General features: G+C 45.6%; 1 protein-coding gene, 1 long non-coding RNA gene and 1 pseudogene across 2 annotated transcripts; 1 reads left to right on the forward strand and 2 right to left on the reverse strand.

Annotated features, from left to right (window-relative positions):
* LOC110325084 overlaps positions 1 to 2,867 on the reverse strand; it is a 72,185-nt pseudogene extending 69,318 nt beyond the window's left edge.
* On the forward strand, positions 2,862 to 27,395 carry Atp12a (ATPase H+/K+ transporting non-gastric alpha2 subunit). The gene is made up of 23 exons (XM_021203240.1): positions 2,862 to 3,076; positions 3,748 to 3,897; positions 6,114 to 6,173; positions 8,548 to 8,748; positions 9,522 to 9,635; positions 10,400 to 10,534; positions 10,660 to 10,777; positions 10,994 to 11,262; positions 12,197 to 12,395; positions 12,530 to 12,639; positions 13,901 to 14,035; positions 16,748 to 16,940; positions 18,443 to 18,618; positions 19,464 to 19,600; positions 21,227 to 21,377; positions 22,506 to 22,674; positions 22,765 to 22,919; positions 24,206 to 24,329; positions 24,511 to 24,656; positions 25,695 to 25,828; positions 26,006 to 26,107; positions 26,513 to 26,604; positions 26,727 to 27,395. The coding sequence occupies exons 1-23, from the start codon at positions 3,068 to 3,070 to the stop codon at positions 26,753 to 26,755; spliced, it is 3,108 nt and encodes a 1,035-aa protein (XP_021058899.1). The 5' UTR covers positions 2,862 to 3,067; the 3' UTR covers positions 26,756 to 27,395.
* LOC110325316 lies at positions 15,312 to 26,598 on the reverse strand. The gene is made up of 3 exons (XR_002380731.1): positions 25,910 to 26,598; positions 18,420 to 18,655; positions 15,312 to 17,119 (listed from the first exon to the last, which is right to left on the reverse strand). It is a non-coding gene; the product is annotated as an uncharacterized LOC110325316 (long non-coding RNA).

Consider the following 27,395-nt stretch of genomic DNA (forward strand, 5'->3'; position numbering starts at 1 on the left):
GTGAACAGCCCTCTACACCAGACCTTAGCTGGGTGGGCGAGGGGGTTCAAGGTACCCAGAAGTCTAAATCGTAGGACTTGAACTCAGCTGCTCCTTCTGTCTCTCATCTACCCTCTCTGGGGAGTGCAGAGTGATAGGGAAAGAAAGAGAGCAAAAACCAAGGCAACCAAGTAATAGAAAATCCTCCCCCGTTTTTATTGTGATGACAGAATACACGAGGCCGGATGATTTATACAGATGGGAGGCTTAACTCAGTTCATTGTTCTGGAGGCTGCACATGGTAATGGCCATGGACTCTCTCCAGAGAAACCAAGGAGCACAAGGCATTATGTGGCAAGAGGGGGCATCCAAGAGACAAAGCCAACTGCTTTGTACGGCAGACTCATTTTCCACATTCATTCATTGACTCAACAGCCCTTGAATTGGCCAATCCACTCATGAGGGCAGGCCCCGTATGACCTAATCACTTCTTAAAGGCAATGTCTGGCCCTGTTCTGTGTTTTGTTTACTTGCTTGATAGTTTTCCTGTACAAAGGGGTAACATTGTAGCACTGAACTACATCCCTAGCCCAGACCCTGCCTCTTTAGTTAGACCTTTCAAAGAGGATTAAATTTCAATGTGACTTTTGAGGAGGGCATTTAAAACATATCTCTCCCCACAGATGTTTCTTTTCCTTAAACTATTAGTGGTTTTAGACCATACTATTTAGTTTCAAATTGTTTTCTCTCTTATGCCCATTATTACTTCATTCTCAATACAGTTTACCACTTCTTCAACTTAACAATCATCTCTATAGAATGACACAATTTGCATGCTGTCATTCCATGTCTAGTAAGACTTCAAGATATTGAATGTGTGAATTAAGAAGAGCAAGCTAGGAACACGTATATATCTTGTGGCAGGTCTGTCACATCATTTGTCAGTGAGATCGGTGACAGAAGAGGCCCTCAGCATAGGTGGGATTCTTTTTAAAGACAGGAAACCCAGCCTCAAACAGAAGATCTTCTAGCATCTGTGGGCTGAGAAGGTGAAGCTGGGCAGCTCACATTCCTTTAAAAACAGACTGTCAGCAAGAGGCCATCGGAACTAGGGTTCTCAGAGCTCCTCTGCTCAGAATACCGTGGGCATTCCTCCAGCCAAAGCAAGAGGAATTTATGCCTACAGGGAAATCCAATGCCTGGATCTATAGGTAAGGTGATTGTGTCACAGTTATCTGAGGACTGCTCTCCTCACAACGGAGAGGGATGCCCAAGAAACTAGATGCATTATGACCTCCCTCCTTTTGGTAGAAATCGAGACTTCCAGATATCACATGACACCAGGGACTGCCTCAAGGGTCATGGTGGCAGCAACAGGAACTAAGGCTGTCCCTGGCAGAAGTCAGGATCAGTGCAGCACCCAGCAACTAAACAGGACCTCACCTCTGTAAAACCCAGAAGGTACTAAAGAACCTGACTGGAAACCGTTGTCAAGTTTAATGTTACACTACCCTACACTTGACAGATACAACCAGCCACCCTCTAAATACTCTAAATTCTATTTTCAAAGCCCTGCCTGCACTTTGCATTCTGGGTCTGCTCTTGAAACCCCATAATGACCTTGAGCCAGGAACATCTCTCTGGGACTTACTTCTCCAACCTATGTTGTCCCAGAGTTAAGGGCTGGCCAGAGCAGCTAGTAAATAAATAAAAGTCGCCAGCAGCACCACCCATCAGACCCCAAGCAAATGGTGGAATAGCTGTTTCACATAGACTCTGTGATTCCTTCTCATCTGCACTTTTTTTCTTTAGCATCACACTCTCCCCTTGGAGGAAGCAGGGAAGACAATACAGGGGTCTCCAGAGTCTACTGTGGCTTCAGTCTGTGTTGGAACACAATATCTCCTCCAAGTCTAAAGAAGCTGTGGAGTGAAGAAATTGGACTCATGGTTTTGTTCCTGGCCCACAGTAGGAAAAGCCTAGATTTTTGAATTTTGCCCTTTCTGGTTTCAGGAAAAAGGAAGGCCAGGCAGGAGGTAGTAAAGACAAGCAATGGTGAGCAGAATTTTGGAGAACAGAGCTGTCCGTCTGTGTCCTCAAAGTCCTACCCAGACCCTGGCTCTGCATACCTTCAGCCTGCTCCTCCTAGGAGCTCTGATCTAACCTTCACCACCCCCAGTTCCCTTTATCCTCTCTACTTCCAATATTGTTTCAAAACTCCAGATTTTTCTTTCTTTTCTGGATCTTTACAAAGTTATTCAGCTACTCATTAAAGTTTTGGGGGGTTGGCCCAGGCTGCTCCAGAGTCTCACTTATCTAAGCAAATGCACTCTAGAATTGCTATTTATTGCCCAGTCACCTTAGATAGATTCCCCACCCCACCCTCATTTACACATTTTTAATAAATTCCTTTATTGGTAAGGAAACTGCAGTTTTAAAAGAAAGTGGGTGTGGATTTTCATAAAAGCTCCACAGGGCGTGGATGAGCCCAGGGTTTGCAGGAATCCAGGGTCTGACTGACAGGCAGTGGCGCTTGCACGGGGGCTGCACGCACCTGGCGCGTGCCACTGTTGTTGCGCAACCGGCTGGACCTGGTCTCCAGACCCGCTCTAAGGCAGACCCCGCGTCCTCCAGCCCGGTATCAAGAGGAGTCCCCACCTAAGATCATCAGATCCCTGGCCACCAATCCTACCCCACCCAGGTTTGCGTGTCCACGGGTTTCCTACCCCAGGGGCGTCCCCGGTGCAGTGAGCTGCTTCGCCCCAGGTACGTGGGCGGAGCGCGCGGCATTTAAGGCGCGCTCCACCTCCCCCGGACAGCGGCTGGCGATCGGCCGCGGAGGTGCGTGCTGGGTCCGGGTTGGTGCCTTGTCTCTCTAACGCCAACATCGTCGCTGTCACCACTCAGGGACCCGGACCTGCACACCGCCGCGGCAGCCGCCACCAAAAGAACGGACTTGTCTCTACGAACCACAGTCCAGCGCGCCACTAAGGCAACCGCGCATCCTCACACTTACCGGGCTCACCTCAGCACGCCAGCATCCGGTGTCTTACATCTTTTGCCAGCGGGTTGGACCACCGGCCACAGTATGCACCGGGTGCGTGATATCTCCAGGTCTAGTGAGTGACCTTAGACGACCATCGGGAAGCGCAGGAAAAAGAAAAGAAATGCTTGGTCTTGGGACAATAGGGGGTGGGCGATCTTAACACTGAACTCAATCCCAGCTGCCAAGAACATACATGGTAAAAATTTGGACAGACAATGTATAGAAGTTAGTGTAGTTGTGTAAGAAGGGTCCCCAGGGTTACCAAGCCAGCCGCACAGCAGCTGTTCTGCAAGCTCCAATTCGGAGATGACGCTTGGGTTCTGTTGGATGCAAGGGTCTGAAAAGGCACGTTTGCAGTGAGCCTATTTGAAACTTCACTGCTTCCTTAAGAAGCAGTGTGACCCATGGACCAAGGTGCTAGGGAAAATGATAACATTGCCACCTCTCCCGCCCCAGAGAAGGGATCCCTTGGAAAGATGCTGCCGGGGCTGTACCAGATGAGGCTCCTGCCTCCACAGAGAAGGGAATTTTTCTTTTTATTTTTTTTTTATATGTGGGAGACAGACTTCCCACAGCTGGGTCCTCCACTTTCTCTCCAGCTGGGGATGAAGGGAGCAGCGCTCTTCTTCCTCTAGGGATCTCCCCACCGTCTGGGAGGAACTAGACGCCTTCTCAAGAAGACCTATCTGGAGCTAATATTTGCACATCTGCTTCTCTTCCAGAAAACAGAAATTTATTCTGTGGAGCTCAATGGAACTAAAGACGTCAAGCCGGCAGACCAGAGAGATGACAAAAAGTTCAAGGGCGGGAAGAACAAAGACTCAGAACCCAACAAGAGTCAGGAGGAGGAGCTGAAGAAAGAACTTGATCTGGTCAGTCCCCTGAAGGCAAAAGAGTCTGGTGCCCCTCACCAGAGAAGTTGTTATAACTTTCCTCTGGTAAAGAAAAAAAAAAAAAAAAAATGGCACCCATGTCTTGGAATACCTTAGAAGGGTTCCAATCTCCTTGTTTGTTGCTTGATTGCTTTGTCTGTCTGTTGTTAGAGTGATGATATATTTACTTGTTGGGCTCTGTTCTCCTGTGTCCTCCTCTATCCTTGCTGCCAGATTCCTGAGTTCTGGTTGGAGGCAGTCCTAGACAGGACCAGGAGGTTAATTGTAAATGTCAGAGGCAGAGCCCATTCCTCTCATTCACCATGTAAGGTGTTGCATGTGTTCCTGGAAAAAGAAAAAGAAAACTGCTCTAGGGGAGAAATGTTGGGCTTGGGTTCCACAATCGTCATCTCAATATAAGCCCTTCTCTAGGACTGAGCTGTAACTGGGCACAATCAAGCTATGGAAACTCCCCTCCCCAAGCCCCTCCCCCCACCCATCCCCCACCCCACCCCTGCTTTCCCTATGTAAAATGGGAAACCGTTTTCTCGAAGTCTGTGAGGGTAGGGGGATGAGCTATGTTTTAGAAGTTAAGTTTCTTTATGGAAGGGTGATATTATTGTGCCGCTGGGCTATTAAAGCTGATGGCTTTAATGAACAGCTTACCCTGGATGTGAACTGTAAACCACCCTCTCAGGAAGGACAAAGGGAGCTTGAGGTTGTACTGGATCGCCCCGGAGGTTCATTGGCAGACCTCAAAGCCCCGTGCTTGTTGGGCTGCTGCCAGATTTAAGCAGACAGCTCCTTCAGGCTCGGTCGCCAATCGTTCACTACTGGGGAACTTGGCACGGCAAGCCTCATGAGGAACCAACAAATGCTAGAAGTCAGAGCTGTTTAACTTTCCTGGAGCGCTTGTTAAACATTTCAAAGCCAACTATCAGGCTGCCGTGCGCATGGTTCCTGGTAGCCACTCGAGGACATGGCTCAGAAGTTGGACTGACGTCAGTTTAAATCTCAGTGTGACTGACATTCGCTGTTCTCTTTCCAAACATCTTTAACCCCAGCACTCAGGAGGCAAAGGGGGCAGTTGTCACAAGTTCAAGCCCAGACTGGGCCGAATCCTGGCTGAGACCTGATTAAAGAGGGGAAAACTCAATGCTTACCTGTTAAGGTTGTGGATAGGATTAACCGAGGAAAGAGCAGTGCTAGCACAAAAGAAGTATTGCGTCCTGTGTGTCTCTGGCATTTAAGATCGGGACCCACCATTTTCCCTTGAGATTACTACTTGAATATACATCCACTCTCTCATAAGCCTGCTAGTTTTCTAATTTTACATATGTCTTCTTATCTATATTGTGTTTGGAGACGGGGTCTTGCTATGAAGTTCATGCCAATGCTTGATATGTGGCACCAGTGCCCTTGAACTTCAACACTGTTTGTGGGCCTCCCAAGTCCTGAGGTTACAGGCATTCTGTGTGTACAGGCACTGCCATGCTCAGCTCTGCCTATAATTAGGATATGAATTTTTTTTCTTTAAGTACTTTGAATACTGTGTAGAGAAATCCCATGATCTGAGCCCATTTTCCTGCTTTGTTGTAAGAAAGGGGCCTCTTGCCCTCCATCCACTCTCAAAAGTGCCTCACAAGAGTCCTGCAGTTTGTGACATGGTGCCTGAATACCCTTGAACCTTGATATCTGTAGCAAAGTAGAGCCTCGGAACCAATCTCTCTGAATGATGAGCCTGCGCTGCTCTAATTCTTAGGAACAGAAAGAGCAGCCACAACCATGGCCATGGCCACAGCCTTGCTCCCCCTCTCCCTTCCCTCCTACTCTCACCCCTCGTGTTCTTAAGCTTTGCTTATCACCTCCAGCCAGTCTCAGCATCCAGGTCTGAATGAGGTACCAACTACCTCATATCTCATCGTCATCATCAAGATGATGATGCCAGGGGTTGCATAAGTTGGGGGGGGTAGTGATTGAGGTAAGTAGGCGTTCTATTGATCATAAAACCAAGGATAGTGTCTGCGTGTCAATGGCACTATGTGTACTCACAGAGCAGACATGGTTTCCCTGCACCAGCTACTTACTATACGGCCTTCTCCCCTCCTCGACAGCCTTCCTGGCCCCTTCTAGCCTCAGTGCTACTTCTGGCCTTTAAAGTGGGTGGAGTCTTTTGGAATGATGTCATTTACTCTCTTCCCTTCTGTGAATTCCAGGATGACCACAGACTCAGTAATACAGATTTGGAACAGAAATATGGTACAAACATCACCCAGGTAAGCCATCGGGGGATTGGTGGTCTGGGGGAGCAAGCATCCCAACTCTACAAAGATGGTGTGCTCAGGCTGTGGGTGGCTTAGGGCCACACCTGTGAAACTATCCATTTTCTGTGTGGCTGGACCCTAAGACAAGCCATTCCGCCTGCTCCTGCTGGTGTGCCTGACCCATGGCCCCAGTCAGGCTCTTCTACTGAGCTAGATGCCCAGGCATAAACAGCAAGGGAGCTGTGCTCCCCAGAATGATGTAGACCTTCCTTCTTCCATGTAGATCATGGCCAGAAGTTGCTTTATGAAGTAAAATGATGCATAGGCTTCTTTTTATTGGAGGCTGTGGAGTCCATTGTTAGAAAGTAAGGTCCCAGAGTCTCTACCTCAGAGCCCAAGGTACAAGAGCACTTTAGAACTTTACAAATTCTTCACTACAAAAGTATTGCTTCCTTCTCTGGATTCAAATCCAAGTTCAATTTCAAAAGTTTAAGCCTCTTTTCAAAGAGCATTTGTTTGTTTATTATATTTATGTGTATGTGTGGTTTTGGCTGGGCATGTATAAATGCACCACATGTATGCAGTACCTGTAGAGACCAGAAGAGAGGGCATCAGATCCCCTGGGACTGTTACAGGTGGCTGTGCATTGTCCTGTTGGTGCTGATAACCAAGCCCAAGCAGCAAGTGTTCTTACCCACCGAACTATCTCTCTAGCCAAAATTCAAACCTCTTGGAAGAATATTCATTTGTTTAAATGAAAAAAAGAGAGAGAGAAAACTTACTATGTGATTCACACTGGCCTGGCAGGAAAGGCAAACAGGGGTTGGCAATCGTGGCATTAATGCATCAAATGTGTAAGGAAGCTTAACATTCACTTTGTACATCTGGTGAAAATGGAGAGTTTGAAACTAAACAATGGGAGATGGATAATTTCTGAACAGAGGGACCAGAACAGCCTATAGTGTCTGAATGGAGCTCAGAATGACTTCCAGATGTAAGTCTGAGGAATACCCTGGGGTCAGATAGGGTAAGAGTGGGTCAGGAGCAATCTGGGTTTGCAAGATTGTGTGTGTGTGTGTGTGTGTGTGTGTGTGTGTGTGTGTGTGTGTGTGTGTAATAAAAGCTGTAAGAAAATTTGGAACAAAAAGTTAGGTTGGAAATGGTTTAAAACATGGTAGCCCAGGAAGACAGACAGAGAGATGGGGGCGGGGAAAAACAGACTCAAGATATAGATAGATAGATAGATAGATAGATAGATAGATAGATAGATAGATAGATAGATAGATAGATAGATAACACATGGTGAAAGAGGATCTGACTTAACTTCCAATCTTGTTTGCCATGTTAGAGGCAAGAGGAGGTAAGGTGATGGGTGGGTGGAAGTGAGAAGGTAAAGAATACAGGAGAGACAGCAGTGAGTTTTATTTTGAACTCTGTTCCAGAATCCACAAACCCTGGCGCCCCTGTGGCATGGCACTCTCTTTGCATGGAGCAGATACATCTTCTCCCACACACTTTAAAGCCTGTCTAGATCATTTACATGTGATGTACTTCAGATGCTGTGTAAATAGGTGCCATGCTGTATTGTTTGGGAATCAGGACAAGTGAAGGGGTTTATATGTGTTCAGTATGCATAAGACCATCACAGGCACTATTACAAATATCTTTAGAACAGCCTTGTGGAAATGTTCAACAGTTACCGAGAAAAGGGGTTCTGGAAAAAGAGCAGCAAGAAGAAGGGCAATGATCAGTTGGTACCTCAGAGTCCAGCTATGCAGCAAGTATGTGCATTCCTACCAAGCGAAAAGCATTAGATCCTAGAGCAGACTCAAAATGAACAAAACGGAGATATTGCCCCTAGCTTAAACATAATTAGGAAGAAAAGGCGTGCATAAGGTGTTTTCTATGATAGTATGTGCTGGGTATGGTGGCACATGCATGTGTCAAAGCACGTGGGAGGCTGAGGCAGAGGATTGCAAGTCCAAGGTCAGTATCAATGTCACAAAATAAAAAGTCAAAATAGGGCTGGGAATATAGCTTAGAGGTACAACATTTTCCTAGATCTGGGTGCAATCTCTATCTCACCATCCAGGATAAGAAATGGGTTTTGGAGACAGATGTTTAAACTAATTTAAACATTTCGTAATGTATACATATTGGATATCACATGGTACCTCATCTATAAAAACAAAAGTAATCTTTGTGAGATATATATATATATATATATATATATATATATATATATATATATATATATGAGTTGGGAAAACAAGGTATAATTCGCTTTTCCAGGGCCTGTTTGGGCAGTGTTAATGCCTAACAACAACCTGCAGAGACACAGGGATCAACTGCTTGTTTCTATGTATGTTTTTCTTGGCTTTTTCAGGGTCTTTCCAGTATCAGAGCTACAGAGCTCCTGGCTCGGGATGGGCCCAACGCCCTTACCCCTCCCAAGCAAACGCCAGAGATTATCAAGTTCCTCAAGCAGATGGTGGGGGGCTTTTCCATCCTTCTGTGGATAGGTGCAGCCTTGTGCTGGATTGCATATGTGATCCAGTATGTCAGCAGTACTGCATCCCTGGACAATGTAAGCAACATCCTGGGTTTCCCTTGGTTACGGGGAGAAGCAGTCATTGGGTGTGGCCATCAGTGGGCACAGTACTAGGCTAAAGCTAGGATTCTACCACCCACCAGGCAGTGGTGAATACGAGGAAATTCTCCCAGCCACGAGTGGTATCTCATTTTCAGACAACATAGGTGTGAATTTTAGAATACAGACAGAACATTTAGTTCATAATGAGGAAGAGAATCACCATGAAGTGTTTTTGGAATGTTCTTTCCTCAAAGCTAATCTCTCCTTTTTCCCATGGAGGGCAGCTATACCTGCTCATGACCCAGTGCCAAGCCCAAAGAATTGAACTGGATGATACCACGTTACGAGAAAGAGACCAGCTGCCAAAAGCTTGGAGTCATATGTGATCATTGATGTTAAATATCAGATAGGCACATCTTTGGAGGACATATCCATGGTCTTCAGGCTGGCACAGGGCAGAGAATAACTGACTGCCAAGGAACATGGGCATAAGAAATGGTCTAGATTTCAGACTGGGAGTGGGGTGGTGAATATGTGTATATATAAAAAAGATATCTGAATATTAGCACAAATTTCATTTCCTTCATGCACACCCATTGTCATAGCCTGAAGGTAATTCTTGGCAATACTCTTAGCATCTCTGTATTTGTGACTTGTCACATGGAATCAGGTAGAAATGTTCCACTGGGGTGTCACACTGATAGGCTAAACTATTTCAGATTCGGGGTTATCTTGTTCCTTGACTGCTGCCTCTCCTCCCCATCCAGGTCTATTTGGGCGCCATACTTGTCCTGGTCGTTATTTTAACGGGGATTTTTGCTTATTACCAAGAAGCCAAAAGTACCAACATTATGGCAAGCTTTAGTAAGATGATCCCCCAGGTGAGTAGGAGCCATGCAACTCTGGTCTCTTCCTGGATTCTGGGTAAGATGGCAGCTGTGACCTCACTCTTTGCTGTCTGGGGTACCATGGTCAGATTAGCTCACATCTCTGAGTCCTAGTTCATCACAGAGTTGAGGTGAGATCAAGGTTGAAGTGAGATCAAGGAAAATGCTCAGTTAAGGGAAAAGCAGGACAGAACATTGGTCATTGTGCAACACGATCTGAACCGTTTTGGACAGCCTCTCAGACGGATCTAGAATATTCCTCACCAACAGCCAAGGAGATCCATCTAGTCTACATTTTTCTCCCAGGAATCCTTGTGTCCGTAGCTAGGGACCCTCTCTGGCCCTGAATCAAAGAACTGGCGGCTAGAAGGGAAGATTCTTTGGGTACAGGAGATGCCTCCTGCAGCACCAAGAAAGAAGCAGGCTGCTTCTTCATTAATGTCCCCCCATCTCAGCAGGGGTCTAGCTCTCTGACTGGTTCTCACCTGCCTGGCCATCTGGGAGGGGGGTTACCTTCATCATCTGCCTTGGTCTGTCTGCCAAGCAATGGTAGACTTTTCTGGTTCCAAGAACAGAACTCAAGAAAAAATAGTTCTCCGGGTCCCGAGAACTACTGCGAGGCAGTCATTAGTTTTTCCCTCACCACTCTGACAGCCATGGGTCCACAGCCCTTACTCTGGGGTTTCATAGGTGCAGACAGTGGGAAGGTCACAGTGTTCCCCAGAGACTTAGGTGGCTGTCATGGCTTTCTTCCACAGCAAGCTCTTGTCATCCGAGATGCAGAAAAGAAGATCATTCCAGCAGAGCAGCTGGTGGTGGGGGACGTTGTAGAGATTAAAGGAGGGGACCAGATCCCTGCAGACATCAGACTGGTGTTTTCCCAAGGGTGCAAAGTGAGTATCAAGGATGTCTTCCTCCAGGAGATTGCTGGGAGGCACCCAGCAACTCTCTCCCTATTTTGAAGAAAAAGTGGGGATTAAAGTAGCTAATTTTGAATTACTCTCAAATTTTCTTTCAGGTAGATAACTCCTCTCTCACTGGAGAATCTGAGCCCCAGGCTCGTTCAACTGAGTTTACCCACGAAAACCCCTTGGAAACTAAGAATATAGGCTTCTATTCTACAACGTGCCTGGAAGGTGAGGCCAGTTGGCTCTCAGGGATGCATGGCTCTCCCTCTTGGCTCTGAGGTTTTCATCCCTCCAGTCCATTGTTCTAAAGCTTTTCCCAGAAAAAAAAATGTAGAATTGAGGGGACCCGAGAACTAATGTGTTGTCATATTCTGGCTTCCTGTGCAGGCCTCCAGAGAGGGCTGTGAGCAGAAATCCTAAAGTAAAATGTCTTCTTTCCCGCAGGTACGGCAACTGGCATTGTCATCAACACAGGTGACCGCACCATTATCGGGCGCATAGCCTCCTTGGCTTCAGGCGTTGGGAGTGAGAAGACACCCATTGCCATTGAGATCGAGCATTTTGTTCATATTGTGGCAGGAGTGGCTGTGTCCATTGGCATCATTTTCTTCATCACCGCCGTGTGCATGAAGTACTATGTCCTCGATGCCATCATCTTCCTCATTAGCATCATTGTGGCCAATGTGCCAGAGGGCCTCCTGGCTACTGTCACTGTGAGTTTATGCTGCTAGAGAGTCTCTTGGCACCTACCAGGGTAGCTGTAGAACCACAGCTTGCCCCATCTCCAAAGCAACACGCCATCCATTCCAGAGACCACCATGGGACTGTTTCATAGAGTGGTTGACAATAAGAACTGTGATATTTCTAACATCTGGATGTGTTGTCATAGAAACTTTACATTGTCAGGAGATGTAGGTTAGTTCACATAGGTCATTTCACACCCCCTTTTATCTAGATAAGAAATTTGTAGAATTTCTGAGTGCAATGCATCTCCCGATTGCTTTTTCTAAAATCCCTTTTCTCCACCCCATCTTTTTATAAAGGAGTTCAACCCCTTCCTTACCTAACCTCAGACTTAGACCTAGCTCTCCTGTCTCCTTTTACCCAGGCCCACCTAACTCAGTCCTTAGACAAAAGCTCCCTCTTCCCCAGACTGCTGTGGCGACCCATGGGAGAGGGGAGAGAGTTTGTATGCTAGCTATTTAACTACATGAGCAGTGGCCAAGTGCTGTCCAGACCAAAGACAGGAGAAGAATGGTTTTGAGTTCCTGGTCCCACTCCTGGTTTTTTGTTTCATTTTGTGGTTTTGAAGATTAAACCCAGCACCTCGTGAATGCTGGGCTAGCATCTTACCACACCCCATCTAACTGGGCTCCCTTTTTAATTGCATGTGTTGCACTGCATGAGTTGTCTTTGCTGCCTGTAGGCTTCCAGAGCACTCAGAGAATATAGAGATAAGGGAAGCATCCGCTATTTAATCTATTTTTTAAGATTGTGGTTAATAGGGCTTTGGGGTGGCTTTCAACTCACTAATCCAGACTTGTAGCTGTAATACCACCTCTGGCCTAGTTCTCTCCTGAAAGTCAGTCCCAGATAACCTGAGTTCAAAATGATCGTCCCCAAAGCATCCTTCTCCCCTCTCGCTAGGTTACCCTGTCACTGACGGCAAAACGGATGGCTAAGAAGAACTGCCTGGTAAAGAATCTGGAGGCAGTGGAGACTCTTGGCTCCACCTCCATCATCTGCTCAGATAAGACAGGGACCCTCACCCAGAACAGGATGACTGTGGCCCACTTGTGGTTTGACAACCAGATCTTTGTGGCTGATACAAGTGAAAACCAGACGAGTGAGTTTTGTGGAGCATCCAAACCCAACGACAAGGACCCGAGCAAACGGGCTCTCTGGTCTTCCATGAAGGGTGTGACTAGGGCCTGTCAGACCCATCGCCCACATTGACCACTATTCTTTCTCTGTGTCCAGAACAAGCCTTTGACCAAAGCTCTGGAACCTGGGCTTCCTTGTCCAAGATAATAACACTGTGTAACCGAGCAGAGTTCAGGCCAGGCCAAGAGAGTGTCCCCATCATGAAGGTAAGGCCGCTGCCACTCTAGGTCTTATGTCGCAGGCTGTACGAGGTCACTCTGTGTTCTACTTGCTTGATTTAGTCTCTTCCACTAGGCAAAGCTTGCTCTGGCAAGAGCAAATCTGACTCCGGAGATGAGCAGAAGGTCACCTTCGCTCCATCTATCACTGAAAAGTTACAAAGATGTTTGTCAGAAATCCAAATTCCTTCTCATTCCCAGAATGTGTCTTGAACTTGATTTCCTGACTGCTGGAAGCTAGGTGGACATAATTAGAGTTCCTTGATACCCAAATGTTATTTGCTGAACTACAAAATGCAGTTGGGTGGAAATAAGAGGTCTGATCTTACATAGCACATCCTCCTCTTGACTAGAATGCAGGACATCAAGTGGTCTTGGAACACTGAATAAGAATCAATCTCTCTCTCTCTCTCTCTCTCTCTCTCTCTCTCTCCCTCCCTCCCTCCCTCTCTTCTCCTCTCCTCTCTCTCTCCCTCCCTTCCCTCTCCCTGCCCTCCACAAAGCTGATTTGTCTCTCTGTTATTTCTGTGCCCAACCTGGCTTCCAGTCCACAGGATGTCAAAATGTTCGCATTGACATAGTCATTCTCCTGTCTTTGGGCCAAAGGCTTTGGAGATTATCTTTGATTTTCTTCTACCTAGTGAGCCACCAAGTCCTCCCATTGTAGGTTTGAAATATACACAACTTCACACTTCTATTATGATCAGTACTTGAATCTAAGTTGCCAGACTGCCTTTCGCTGACCTATCCACCTCTCACAAGCCTCCCTTGCTTTTAGCCTTCCTTTCCATCTTTTTCATCTGCCACTAATTTTTTTAATACTGATTGGTTTTACCTTCATGTGAGTCCCTGTTTCCTGCTGCTTGAGTTTTGATGACAGACTGCTTACTGTCTTACCACACACTCCTGTACATCTACCCCTGGCAGTGCATTCTAGAAGGCTTTCTCCCCCCCCCCCCCCCCGAAATCTGTCTCTTACTCATGTAGACCATAGCTCAGGAAGCCCCATTACACAATAGAGCTCTTGCTTTCACAAACTTCCATCGTGCCTGTAGGTGGTGCCATTGCTTTATGTTCTTACCACAGTCCTGGCTCAATCGCGGAGAGCGGTGAGTTTGTCTCTTCAGCTAGGCCATAAGTTTAGTCAACCACATGTTGTTGGTGTGTTAAAGGCAAGTTGGTTTGTTGAAAACAGTCACATAAGAACTAGGGGCTGATGTTCTGTAAACGTTTATCTCTTGATTCCCAGAGAGTTGTGGTTGGAGATGCCTCAGAAACTGCTCTGCTAAAGTTCTCAGAGGTTATTTTGGGCGATGTGATGGACATTAGGAAAAGAAACCACAAAGTGGCTGAGATTCCTTTTAATTCTACCAACAAATTTCAGGTGAGTTTCCCCTCACAACTGGCTGTTTTTGTTTGTCACTAGAACAGCACAACATCTGTACTCATCCACTTGTGAATCTTGGAGAGGTGGGAGATATGGGCACAAGTATTGGCCAAACCAGGTCAGGTTTGCAAGTGGTGTCATTGTTCTCCTTCTCCTCCTCTTCCTCCTGCTTTCTAATAACCACCAAAAGACATAAAGCCAACCTTGCAATCCTTGAAGTAAGGTAGGGAAAGAAAAGCAAAGAACTTCTTAGGGTCTGCTCCTAAGAACAGTCCATGTGTCCTACATGTGTGCTCACACAGGGACAGACAGACAGACAGACAGACTTGGAACACTCTCTGTTTACATAGCACTAACATATTAAATAGGTTATTTAAGGTTTATGAAAAATGTGCCTAGCTCCTGTGCAAATACTATGTCCTGTAATATAATGGGTATGAGGGGCATCTTAGATTTTAATATTCTTGGGCTCTGGTGCCAATCTCCTAAGGATAAAAGAACCAACTATATAAATTAGGCACTTTCTCTATTTTTATCTCACTTAATACTTGTAACAGACCTATGAGGTAAGACCAGTAAATCCAAATATATAGAATAGGAATTAGAAACCCTTAGAATGTATTGTGATCATAGTCTCACAGTGTCTAAGTGACCAGTTTCAACAGTCACTAAAATCTATACAGTTACCGCACAGATGCAGAAATGTCGTGGAAGCCACATAAAGAAAACTTGCCTGAGACTGCCCTTGAAGGAGACAAGTTCTGAGAACCAGACAAATTATGTTTTACTTCCATTCTATACGCCATTGGTAGGGGCATCCCTTCTACTCGCTCTTCAGGAAGAGCATGGCCATCATTGCCTAGCAGCCTTGAATCGCTCCAACAATGGCAGCAACCAATCACGACTGTCCTCTTCAATTCTGACCCATAACTTGTCTGCCCAGTTTCCTACTGCAGATGGGATTTCCTGCAGAGTGCCAGGGGTGTGACTTGGGCTTTGAATAATAAGTGTAGTCATGGTAGGTGATGTCACCACCTCACTCTAGAGCTTTTTCTTGGTGGTGCTGGGGATGGAACCATGGGGTCTCATGTGTGCTAGGCAAACTCTGCCACTGAGCTCTGTCCTACCATTCAGAAAAGGAAGGATGATGGTAATCAACACAGGAGGTGCTTCAGTTTGAGTTAGGTTGGGTTGGGTTAAGTTTTGATTTAATTGGTTGACTTGATGTTTTTTCTTGGTCACTAAAACTAGACCTAGCAAACCTATTTTCTTTCTATTATTTTTATTGGATATTTCCTTTATTTACATTTCAAATGTTATCCCTTTTCCTGGTTTCCCTCCCTCTCAGAAACACCCTATCACATCCTCCCTCCCCCTATTTCTATGAGCATGTTCCTCCACCCATCCACCCACTCCCACTTCCCCACCCTAGATTCCCCTACACTGGGGCATCTATTGAGACTTCATAGGACCAAGGACTTCTCCTCCCATTGATGCATGACAAGGCCATCCTCTGCTACATATGCAGCTGGAGCCACGTGTACTCCTTTGTTGATGGCTTAATCCCTGAGAGTTCTGGGGGGGTCTGGTTGGTTGATATTGTAGTTCTTCCTATGGGGTTGCAAACCCAACTCCTTCAGTCCCTCTCTAACTCCTCTATTAGGGACTAGCAACTACTGATTTGAATCAACTGTTAATCCCAATGCAGTTGCAATTTTCTGTATATCTCATTTTCTCCAAAAAAGATTTCAAAAGCTTCCTGGCCTGGAGCATCTGATTCAATGGTAGAGAGTCCGCCTTGCATTTACACAGCTCTGAGTGTAATTCATATTAAGCACTATTTAGAAGGAGGAGGAGGAGGAGGAGGAGGAAAAGGAGAAGGAGAAGGAGAAATGACTGCTTTTAACAGTGCCTTCTTCTCTATATTTCCACCATCTCCCATTATATCCAGATAGTAAAACTGGATCCATCCTGAGTCAGGGGGGGCACAGGAATTCCTACTAACCTTGGCAGTTCAGCATTTACAAATGGCTGTTCAAGGCTGGGGAGATGTCTAAGCCAGCAAAGTGCTTGCCTGGCCAACTCAAGGACCCAAGTCTGATATACAGGACCCATGTGAAAAGCTGGGTCTGGGGGGGGGGTGCAGAGACAGACAAATCTCTGGAATTTCCTGGTCAACCAGCCTAGCCAGTGGATCAACGCCAAGCCAATGAGAGGTTCTCAAAAACCAAGGTGCACATGTGTGTGTAGGTGTACATGGTGTGTGTGTGTGTGTGTGTGTGTGTGTGTGTGTGTGTGTTTAACAAGCACATGCAAAATATGGCTATTCATCACTAGGAGGGAGAAGTGAGACAAGGGCTTTTCTAGTCCCAACTCTTGCAACATCATTGTCCATAGCTTACTCAAACATGAGCACACCTGACCTCCTCAAAGGGCTTTAAAGGGCCAGTGTCTGAAACACAAGCTGTACCTAGTGTGGGTTCCAGCTCACCATGCCCTTCTGGGTCACCCAAATCTAGTTTTTTTAATTAGTTACAAATCCCAAAAGACAGACTATGCTTGGGAGTGTCATAACTCTTCCCCCTCTTTTATCCTCTGAGGGCAAATGGCAAGAAAACAATGTCCCCCCACCCCCAATTGTCCTGTTGCTAATTGGAAGAATCATGGATAAGATGCCATTGCTAACCTGCCCAATCCATGCCCTCCCAGCTCTCCATCCATGAGACCGAGGACCCAAATGACAAGCGCTTCCTCATGGTGATGAAAGGGGCCCCTGAGAGGATCTTAGAGAAGTGCAGCACCATCATGATCAACGGCCAGGAGCAGCCACTGGACAAGAGCTCTGCCGATGCCTTCCACACGGCCTACATGGAGCTGGGTGGTCTGGGAGAGCGTGTGTTGGGTGAGTGTTATAGAACGCCTGTATTCATCTCCCCAGAGTCATGAAAGAAGTGCCACTAGCCAGCAGAGTAGCCACGACTTCACATGATCATATAAAGAAGAACATGGGGGGCTGGAGTGTAGTTTAAGTGGTGGTGCATTTGCCTAACATGTGTGAGGTCCTGGGATTAATTCCCAGCCCTGAAAGAAAAGAAAACCATATATAAACAAGAGAGAAGCATGGAAGAGGTAACACTGAGATAATGGGGTTGATTCCAGACATAGCCAGAGACTTTATAGAAGAAATCACATTTTAAATTGGACCTTTGGTTGCAGAATTTGAAAGGGGTGGGGGGAAGGGAAAGTATTCATGTGAGAGAACTGCAGAGAGCAAGAGGAAGAAAAAAGGGATGAGATTTATGCATATGGTGGAGCAAGTGGTCCATGCAGTGTCCCAGGATGGGCGAGCTGGAGTAGGTACAGGAAACAGGGCTGGGGAGACAACTTGAGGCCATGATGTAGAGTAATTTAATATTTGCTGAGGAACTGGCGTTTTGTCTTAAAGTTTGGAGAGAATATAGAAAGCTTTGCCACAAGGATGAGCTGGTCAGAGTTACACTCAGGGTTTGTTAAAGATCACCCTGACTGGGAGGAGAGGTCTCACTAAGAGGCAGCTTTCATTTCACTGAACAAGGGAGAGAGTGGGTCTGTGATACAAGCAAGGTAGTGGGAGTATGAAGAAGAGTCAAGCAAGGGGACTCTACCAGGCAAGTGTGCAGACCCTGAGACTTCCTACAAGGGAATGGTGACTTCAGAAAGGATTACTTATCTCATTTTATGAGCAGGGGAAAGGTAACTTAGGAACTGAGACGAGGCATGTTAGAGATGGAAGGAACTTTAGAAATACTATCTCTGAAGTGGTATGATGGGTTAGTGTGTTCCACTGTCAGAATCATGGGTTGACCAATGGCACCTATTCAGAGCTACAGAATGATGAATTCACAGCCCGTGACTGACGATAAGGTTCATTAAACGCCATGAAAGTGCTTACTTACCACTCAACTGGGAATCTGTGGAATGTGTGCTTCCACAGGCTATTTGAGTTTGCACAGCAGATAAGGTGCATAAATGAGATGCTAATGATTTAAACACACACTACACAACCTACAGCACCAAGCAATCTTTTCAACAAAAGATTAGCCTCCATGTGACTAGAGTCACTCTAGGAACCTCCTGTTTGACCTCTCGCCTGCTTACTGAAGCAGCGAGAAATGCTGGAGATTATTTGATATAAAACCTGATGGAAGTCACATGATCGTGGAGGGCTACCAGACACAGGAATGCCTTTGACCTCAACCCCAGAGACTGCAGATGGGGCTCATACCCAGCAGCTGCTGCCTAGTACCTCCCATATGTTAAGCATGTCCCCTCCCCCACCACCATGTCACACAACCATCTCCCCACTCTTTTCCTGCTTTTTTTAAGTCCTGGTTTCACTTACCCCAAAGTGCTTTTCTCTTCCAGGTTTCTGTCACCTTTACTTGCCAGCAGACGAGTTTCCCCAAAGCTACACATTTGATGTAGACTCCATAAACTTCCCCACTTCCAATCTCTGCTTTGTGGGGCTTCTGTCCATGATTGACCCTCCTCGGTCTACTGTGCCAGATGCGGTCTCCAAATGTCGGAGTGCGGGGATCAAGGTGAGTGCTATTTTCCTCCTCTGGGTTATACCCGTTTCTAAGAACAATCATCAGAGCGCAGCGTCAGTCTTCAGTTATGTTCACGCAGACATCATCATTTCTGTTTTAGACCTCTTCCTTTATACTGCTGAGATTTGGATAACTATCCTCAAAAGCAAGCAATGTATGTGGGGTGAGCCAATACGGTACCTACAGTGAGAAGAACTTGCTGGGGCCATGAATTAGACGTTATATTGCCTTAGGGCAGTAGTTCTCAACCTTTCTGATGCTTTTTCCCTTTAATACAGTTTCTCATGTTGTGACCCCCCCCAACCTAAAATGTTCTCCTTGCTACTCCATAACTATAATTTTGCTACTACTATAAATTGAAATGTAAATATCTGATATGTAGGATATCTGATACATGACCGTCAAAGGGTTGAGAACCACTGCCCTAGATGAAAGGTTTTAGTACTTTATTTTCCATAATCCATTTGTCTTTATGATATGGAAGTCAAATGTGAATTTCACCTCTGTGTTAGCATCAGGACTGTTAAAGCAGCTTACGACTGTCTCTAGGAGACATCTATAGGACCCTTTACGAATGAGAATGATGGCAAAGGGGAAGGCTTCCTCTAGTGTCCAGGGGGATATGTAAGAAGCCTGGGAGAAAGTGTAGGTTCAGACAGGACCAGTGCTTCCTTCAGAAACAGTGGTGTCTGAAATCCAGAATTGCCCATGAGTAAAACCATCACTGTCTACATCCTGTGAGAGTAGGCAGTATTTTAGTAAATATTCACCCATAAACCTCTACTTAGCCAGCAAAGCCCCTCACTACCCATGAGTTTCTGTTGTCTGTGTTCTAGGTTATCATGGTCACAGGTGATCACCCTATCACAGCCAAAGCTATTGCCAAGAGTGTAGGAATCATATCAGCCAACAATGAGACTGTGGAAGACATTGCAAAACGCCGCAACATCGCTGTGGAGCAAGTCAACAAAAGGTAGCCACAGAACCAATGGGGCAGAAGGTTGAGTTCTTACACACTGGGCCCTGCTGACTCTGAAGAATTTCACTAGTGGGAACAAACTATCCTCTGGCTAACACCCTCCCAGGGTTGAGCTATGTTGGCTTGATTTATAATTTACACTCATTCATTCACTGAAAACTTTATTGCGTATCTGGTACATGCCAATCACATGAATACCCTTCCCTGGTATTTCAAAACTCAATGAAGTGAATTTGGCTGTAGCTTAACAATAGGCTATGCCCTATAGAAAGTGTAGTTCTATTGTTGCGTGAACATCCAAGAGTGCGTTTAGAGCAATTAAGATAAAATCACCAGGCAAGATGCTCTTATGGATCTTGCATCATTGATTGGAAATATTATGCAGCACAGGACAGCAGCTCTGGAAACCTTTTGCCCAGCTTAGAAAAAGTAAGATAAAGACTAGATGAAATTACCTGCTAGTGACCCCGTTGTAGAATTAAGGATGTTAAGAATCATTCTGGTATAGTTTCACTCATACCACCCTGACAGTGAACTTCTTGGGCATTTATTTATGTATTCAGTTGACTTCATAATGTGGAATCATGCAAACAGACTCTCTTTTTCTACTTATCAAGAAGAATGGGAGCTTTATTCTTTTAATCATGTCTGTGTGCTATCCATCCACCTATCATTCTTTTATTCATTTATCCATCAATTCTTTCAACCTCATTATGGCCTTCCAGCTATATGCCTGCCAGGCTTTATATCAGACACTAGAATAGGTACCGTCCCCACCTGTGGGGAGCCTCCCATCTAGCCAAGGAGGTGGAAAATACAACAGATCTAATGAGGAGACAAAAAAGGGGAGGAGCTGCGTAGGCTCTGAATGGCATAAAGAATCAGAGACTTCAGAATGGTGGGCTAAGTAGGTTACCACTGGGATCTTCTCTCATGAATCTGGGAGAAGGGAAAGAACAAGGACCAAGATTACCCAGGCACTCACGCTTCATAGGAACACACGACTGCCAGGTGATGAATGATTATCAGGTAGTGAGAGCCTCTGGGCACAGTTGGCAAACCTAGACTTGTTATTGCTCCTTTATATAAATAAACAGCCCTATGCAAAAAGCCAGGACTGGGGCCGGTTTATATGTTTAGAATGGTCACTAATAGGATGACACATTTCATGCCAGTCGCCACCACATGGCCCAGGAGTGAAATGGATTATTTATTTACTTATTTATTTATTCTGCTTGCTTGTTTGTTCACTTTGTCGAAGCTAGCCTAGTCCTCTGCCACAAGGCCATGCTACCTCCCCAGCACAAATGCACACTTTGTGTCAATACTTTTTATTTATTTGCTTCGTCAGCTCTGCCTTCATAATCACCTACATAACCACACATTCAGGCAGCTATAAGAAGGGAAGAAATGTGTTTTCCTTCTTATCTTGACCTAGGGTGCTTGCCCATCTCTGGAAGGAAAAGGCTAGTTGACATTTTATTCCCATGGTCATAGGACAACAGGAAATGGTCTCCTGTTTTAGCCTCAGCTAACATTTTGACATAGAAACCATGCCCAGAATTGTTTCGCTACATGACCTGGCCTTTGGCTTCATCCTGTTCCCTCTGGCCCTTTTAGAGAAGCGAAAGCCGCTGTGGTGACTGGCATGGAACTGAAGGACATGACCCCAGAACAACTGGATGAGCTTTTAATCAACTACCAAGAAATTGTATTTGCCCGGACATCACCCCAGCAGAAGTTGATCATTGTGGAGGGTTGTCAGAGGCAGGTGGGTCAGCAGCAGCTCCCAGAGGACTGGAAGGCCTGCCTAGCCACTGGGAAACATGGAGCACATGTTGGGAGGACTGAAGTTCTGTTTGTCTTTGAGAACATCACAGAGTCACACACTGTCTGTCTTTATTTTGTCACAAGAACATAGACCCTGGTGAAGAAGCCACTCAGACACTTGTGACTGTGGTAGTGTATAGATATAGAAAGGCTTTCTTTTGTTTTGTTTTGTTTTGTTTTAAGGATTTATTTATTTTATGTATATGAGCATACTGTAGCTATCTTCAGACACACCAGAAGATTCGGGCATCAGACCCCATTACAGATGGTTGTGAGCCACCATGTGGTTGCTAGAAATTGAACTCAGGACCTCTGGAAGAGCAATCAGTGCTCTTAACTGCTGAGCCATCTCTCCAGCCCTAGAAAGGTGTTCTATAAGTAAATACAAACAATGACAGAAGTGAGGCATAAGAAATGACCATCCCTTGCTGACTATGGAGGAGTAGTTTCTGGAATACCTACTAGTACAGAGCACACCACCACTCAAGTCCTATTTCTAAAACTGATGAATGTTCATATAGAAAGTACTCACATAGCCGGGCGTGGTGGCACACGCCTTTAATCCCAGCACTCGGGAGGCAGAGGCAGGCGGATTTCTGNGTTGGAGGCCAGCCTGGTCTACAAAGTGAGTTCCAGGACAGCCAGGGCTATACAGAGGAACCCTGTCTCGAAAAACCAAAAAAAAAAAAAAAAAAAAGAAAGTACTCACATTTCCCGGACTTTAAATAATCTCCAGATGGCTCATAATACCAAATATATTGTCAATGCTGTACACATACCTGATATCCCATACTGCTTGAGAGAAATAATGTCAAGAATATCTGTGCATGATCTTTTTTCAATCTCTCTCTCTCTCTCTCTCTCTCTCTCTCTCTCTCTCTCTCTTTCTCTTCCCTCCCTCCCTCCCTCCCTCCTCCTTCTTCTAAGATTGTCTTTGTCTTTTCTCCTCAAAGAGATCCTTATGGCTCTAGTAGTTCTCCAGCCTCAAGACAGAAGGAGTAGAGGTATGCTTCCTGGTGGACCTGTGGTCTATCTGCCTCATTCCTGTTTTCCCACTGGGTCTCCACAGGATGCAGTTGTTGCAGTGACAGGTGATGGAGTGAACGACTCTCCAGCACTAAAGAAGGCAGACATCGGAATTGCTATGGGGATAGCAGGTTCTGACGCTGCTAAGAATGCAGCTGACATGGTCTTGCTAGATGACAACTTTGCATCTATAGTCACAGGGGTGGAGGAAGGTGAGTGGGGTCTTGGGGGAGTGTCTTCCTGGTAGCCAGGTTTCCTGGGAGACCAGAAGCAAGTCCTATAAAGAGACATATCATCTATAGGTCGCCTGATTTTTGACAACCTGAAGAAGACCATTGCTTATACCCTGACAAAGAACATCGCTGAGCTCTGCCCTTTTTTGATCTACATTGTTGCTGGGCTCCCCCTGCCTATTGGCACCATCACTATCCTATTCATCGACCTGGGCACAGACATTGTAAGTGGTACTAAATGTTCTGATAATAGACCCAAGGATATAAAGGTCATACCTGTTGCTGCCAAGAACCTCATGTATCATTGGCCATTTCTCCATCTCTAATGAGCTCCCAGGAGACATTTATCCTTCTGGTTCATAGACCATGCTTCCTAGCAGTGGACTAGAGATATCTGTCAAGTTTTGGGAAAAGAAATGATTTTACTCCATGAGATTTTTACGAAGTGGGCTTGATCCCCAGTACTGAATTTTTTCAGTCTAAAGACATGAGTTTTGACCTCTCGAAGAATATACCATCAGTTTCATCTCCTCTTGTTTGGAGAAGTGATCACACAACCATGCTCTGGGGAAGAGTTGGTGCCTTAAAGTGATGGCCCCACAGCCACCCATGTTAAGTTAGAGAACTGTGATCTGCAACTGCCTAGCTAAACACAGAACAAAATAGTAGGTTCGGTTTTTGTTGTTTAGCTGGGGCTGGGTCTTGCAGTGAGGGGTATTTTGTGTGTGTTTGTCTGAGTTTTTCAGATTTTTGTTGTTGTTTCCAATAGTCACCCACCTAAGACTATTAATAGTCTTACAGCCCACCTTACAGCCCCCATATGGCTCTGGCTTACCCAGGCCAAGGAGAAGAAACCCAACAGAGAGCAATCTGAAGTCACAGTACAAAGATGGCCCTGACCATTGCCTCTTTCCTCACTTTTGTGCAGCATCTAGGTCTGATCCCTGCTTTATGGTGAAAATAAAAGATGTTTTATCTTTACATCTGAGATAACCTTCCTAAACAGAATGTATTCATATTCCAATATTCCAGGAATTTCTACACATGATCATTTTCTCACCCCGCAGTGATTCTCCAAGTGTAGACCAGTTTTGAATTACAAAATCCCTAGCCTAGCCCAGACCTCCCAAATTGGGAAGTCTGAATGTAAGGATAGGGCTCTGTCTTTTAGGGGCTTTCTTAATGGTAGGACCTGTGAGAGTACCACTGTTGTACAACATTGCTTTGTACATGCCAAAGAGGAAGGATGGTAACTAAAAAAAATTCTAAATAAAGCAATAATGGGCTTTATTTAGAATTGCCAGAGCATGGTGATTTTTAAAAGCAGACTGATTTTTAAAGAAGGATTTTTTAAATCCCATATAAACAATACACCCTTGTTATCTGCACCCTGGAAATACCCATTCCCCATCTCCATCACCCACTTACTCCCACCCTTACTCTGACCCGCCCTTGCTTGCCATTGCTCTGCCTTCCAGGATTTGGTTTCATGGGATCTTTCCTTCTCTAGATCCCCTCCATTGCCTTGGCCTATGAGAAAGCAGAAAGTGACATTATGAATAGGAAACCTCGCCACAAGAAGAAAGACAGACTGGTGAACAAGCAGCTGGCCATCTACTCTTACCTTCACATTGGTATGAGGAGGGTGTAGCATCGTTGGTCACCCTGCCTACCCGTGCCTCACTATATTAAGATCTTTCCCAAAGAACTCATCCAGTCCTAGGCAGGGTGGGAGGATGACCCAGAAGAGCACAGGAACTGGGCGGCTCTCTGGGCCCAGCATAGCACTCACACTGGAACCTGTCACTCTTTCAGGTCTCATGCAAGCCCTGGGAGCTTTCCTCGTCTATTTCACCGTCTATGCACAGCAGGGCTTTTGGCCCACCTCTCTCATCAACCTGAGGGTAGCATGGGAAACAGATGACATAAATGACTTGGAAGACAGCTATGGGCAGGAATGGGTAAGTCAAGAGTTCTTAGGCCAGTGCCACCTGGTCCTCCTCCTCTCTTCTCACTGCCTATCCATGATGTCATAGAAAACCACTTACCTGAATGGTCTTGATGAGGCAAACTTGGATGCTTCTCAGTTACTAAGTCTAGAAGACCCTTGGTAACAGTGACTTGGCTTTTGAGAAAACAGCCTCATCTCTCAAACTCACTTTTTTTTTTTTACATTTTTATTAGATATTTTCTTCATTTACATTTGAAACTCTATCCCAAAAGTCCCCTATACCCTTCCCCTGCACTGCTCCCCAACCCACCCACTCCTGCTTCCTGACCCTGGCATTCCCCTGTATTGGGGCATATAATCTTTGCAAGACCAAAGGCCTCTCCTCCCAATGATGGCCTATTAGGTCATCTTCTGCTACATATGCAGCTAGAGACATGAGCTCAGAAGGTACTGGTTAGTTCATATTGCTGTTCCTCCTATAGGGTTACCCTTCAGCTCCTTGGGTACTTTCTCTAGCTCCTCCATTGGGGGCCCTGTGATCCATCCAATAGATGACTGTGAGCATCCACTTCTATATTTTCCAGGCACTGGCATAGCCTCACAAGAGACAGCTATATCAGGGTCATGTCAGCAAAATCTTGTCAAACTCACTTTTTAAAAATTGTATTTAATGTATGAGTGTTCTATTTGCATATGCTCTTCTCCATGCCAGAAGAGGGTTTCAGATCCCCCTATAGATGGTTCTGAGCCACCATGTGTTTGCTACGAATTGATCTCAGGACCTCTGGAAGAGCAGTCAGGGCTCTTAACCACTGAGCCATCTCACTAGCCTCTCAAACTCACCTTTTGCATTAGTTTGACAATTGTAGTGGAAGTGTAAGCAAGTCAATAGCCACATTGGGCAATATAAGTTAGTGTCATTCCCCTTATCATGTTTTAAAAGAATGTCTTTCTGAACACAAGGATATAGTCTACCCTTAATCTAGGTGAAGTGGGAAGAAAGGGTCAGATTTCCTCCAGGGTCTCATCTGCCTCTTCCTCTTGACAGACAAGGTATCAGAGAAAATACCTGGAATGGACAGGTTCAACGGCTTTCTTTGTTGCCATCATGGTTCAACAAATTGCAGATCTGATCATCAGGAAAACCCGGAGGAATTCCATCTTCCAGCAGGGACTCTTCAGGTACCTCCATGCCTAACCTCAGGGTAATGAGCCTGTCACATGGGGATAGCAAAGGTCTCAGGACCCTCTAACAGTCCACACCTGTAATATATGAGGTGTTGGTTGGGCCTGTGGCATGCTCTGTTGGGGGCATGACCTTGGAAATTCAGCATCTGTTTGCTTTTGTGTGTGTTGCAGAAACAAAGTCATCTGGGTGGGGATCATCTCACAGATCATCGTTGCGCTGATCCTTTCCTATGGTCTTGGGAGTGTCACAGCTCTGAGCTTTACCATGCTCAGGTGAGTTGACCTTCAGTGGCACCGAGCAAGAAGCTGGCTTCTCTTCTGAGCTATCATAATGGGAATAAACACTAGGGTTCCGACAGGCTCTTCTTCCAGTTTTCCCAAAGAGATTAAATGGATCCCAAGCTATGGAAACCCATCCCTTCATCTTCCAGTCCTAACTGGACCATCACCACTCTCATCCAGCAGGCTTCCTCAAAGACCAAGGCTTCTTTTAGCAGTCCCAGCTCAGGTTAAGTAAGGACCTTGGCAGGCCTGTGCTGTGTGGTGTAACACATATGTCATGTCTATTGAGGCAGGTAAAACTAAGAGAGAAGCCTCCACCCCTGCCTCCACTGTTGACCAGGGTCTGGGCTATCTCTTTGGACAAGCCAGGTCTCACTTTCCTCTTTTTGTTTCCAGGGCTCAGTACTGGTTTGTGGCTGTCCCACATGCCATTTTGATTTGGGTGTATGACGAGATGCGGAAGTTGTTCATCAGGCTCTACCCTGGAAGTGAGTAATGATATAAATGAACTTTATGTTTATTCTTCCAGCTGTGCCCCCCGCGTCCAGCACTGTGATTTCTGCCTCTCACTGGTACTCTAGTTCTGATTTACCTTTTTCTACCTCCACAGGCTGGTGGGACAAGAACATGTATTACTGAGACCATGTCACTCACAAGTCTCCCAGTGGCATATCAGAGATGTTCTCCTTCTTCTTCCTCTTCTTCATGTCTGGCTACTCCTTAGGAGTTCTCTGCACAATGTGGACGCTGCCGAACCCCATACGAGGGAGACTTTTGTACTGAAAACTGTATGAAGCACACTTAGGTTTTGTATTTTAAGGCTGAGATTTAACTGTTTATATAGAATTTTCATCTCTATGTCTGACTCCTTATTTTAAATTATGTGAAGTTCAGATATCAGCACAGGGAAGAATATATTTATACATATATAAAGGTCACTGTGTTAAATACCCTTGTGTGTCCAAGGCGTATGCTGGGGTCCGTCTTAAGTGAGGCTATGATTCCTCAGGCCTAACTTTCTTACCCTCACAGAGTCCCAGCAGACCCTCTAAATCCACCAAACGAACTTTTTGTTTGCTGGAGTTTAACCTCAGCAAAGGGTACCAGTGACTTAAGTGCTAATATTTATTTTTAGGAAAACATTGCCGAGCCCTCGCCAGCAATCATGGTATGTCAGTCATGTTTTGTGTTGTAACTGTTAGATGTATTCATGTGTGGCATGTATGACTATGTTGACAGGTCCAGTGAGGCCTTGTTTTTAAGTAAAAGATATTTTCTA

Source organism: Mus pahari, chromosome 8 (assembly GCF_900095145.1).
Source record: "Mus pahari chromosome 8, PAHARI_EIJ_v1.1, whole genome shotgun sequence".
In the NCBI taxonomy this organism is placed as follows: domain Eukaryota; kingdom Metazoa; phylum Chordata; class Mammalia; order Rodentia; family Muridae; genus Mus; species Mus pahari.

What these genes read in the sequence shown, in the direction of transcription:
- Atp12a (XM_021203240.1), top strand. An exon ending in ATTCTACCAACAAATTTCAG is followed by an intron (nt 14,036 to 16,747) that starts GTGAGTTTCCCC and finishes ATGCCCTCCCAG; the next exon opens with CTCTCCATCCATGAGACCGA. An exon ending in GTCGGAGTGCGGGGATCAAG is followed by an intron (nt 18,619 to 19,463) that starts GTGAGTGCTATT and finishes TCTGTGTTCTAG; the next exon opens with GTTATCATGGTCACAGGTGA.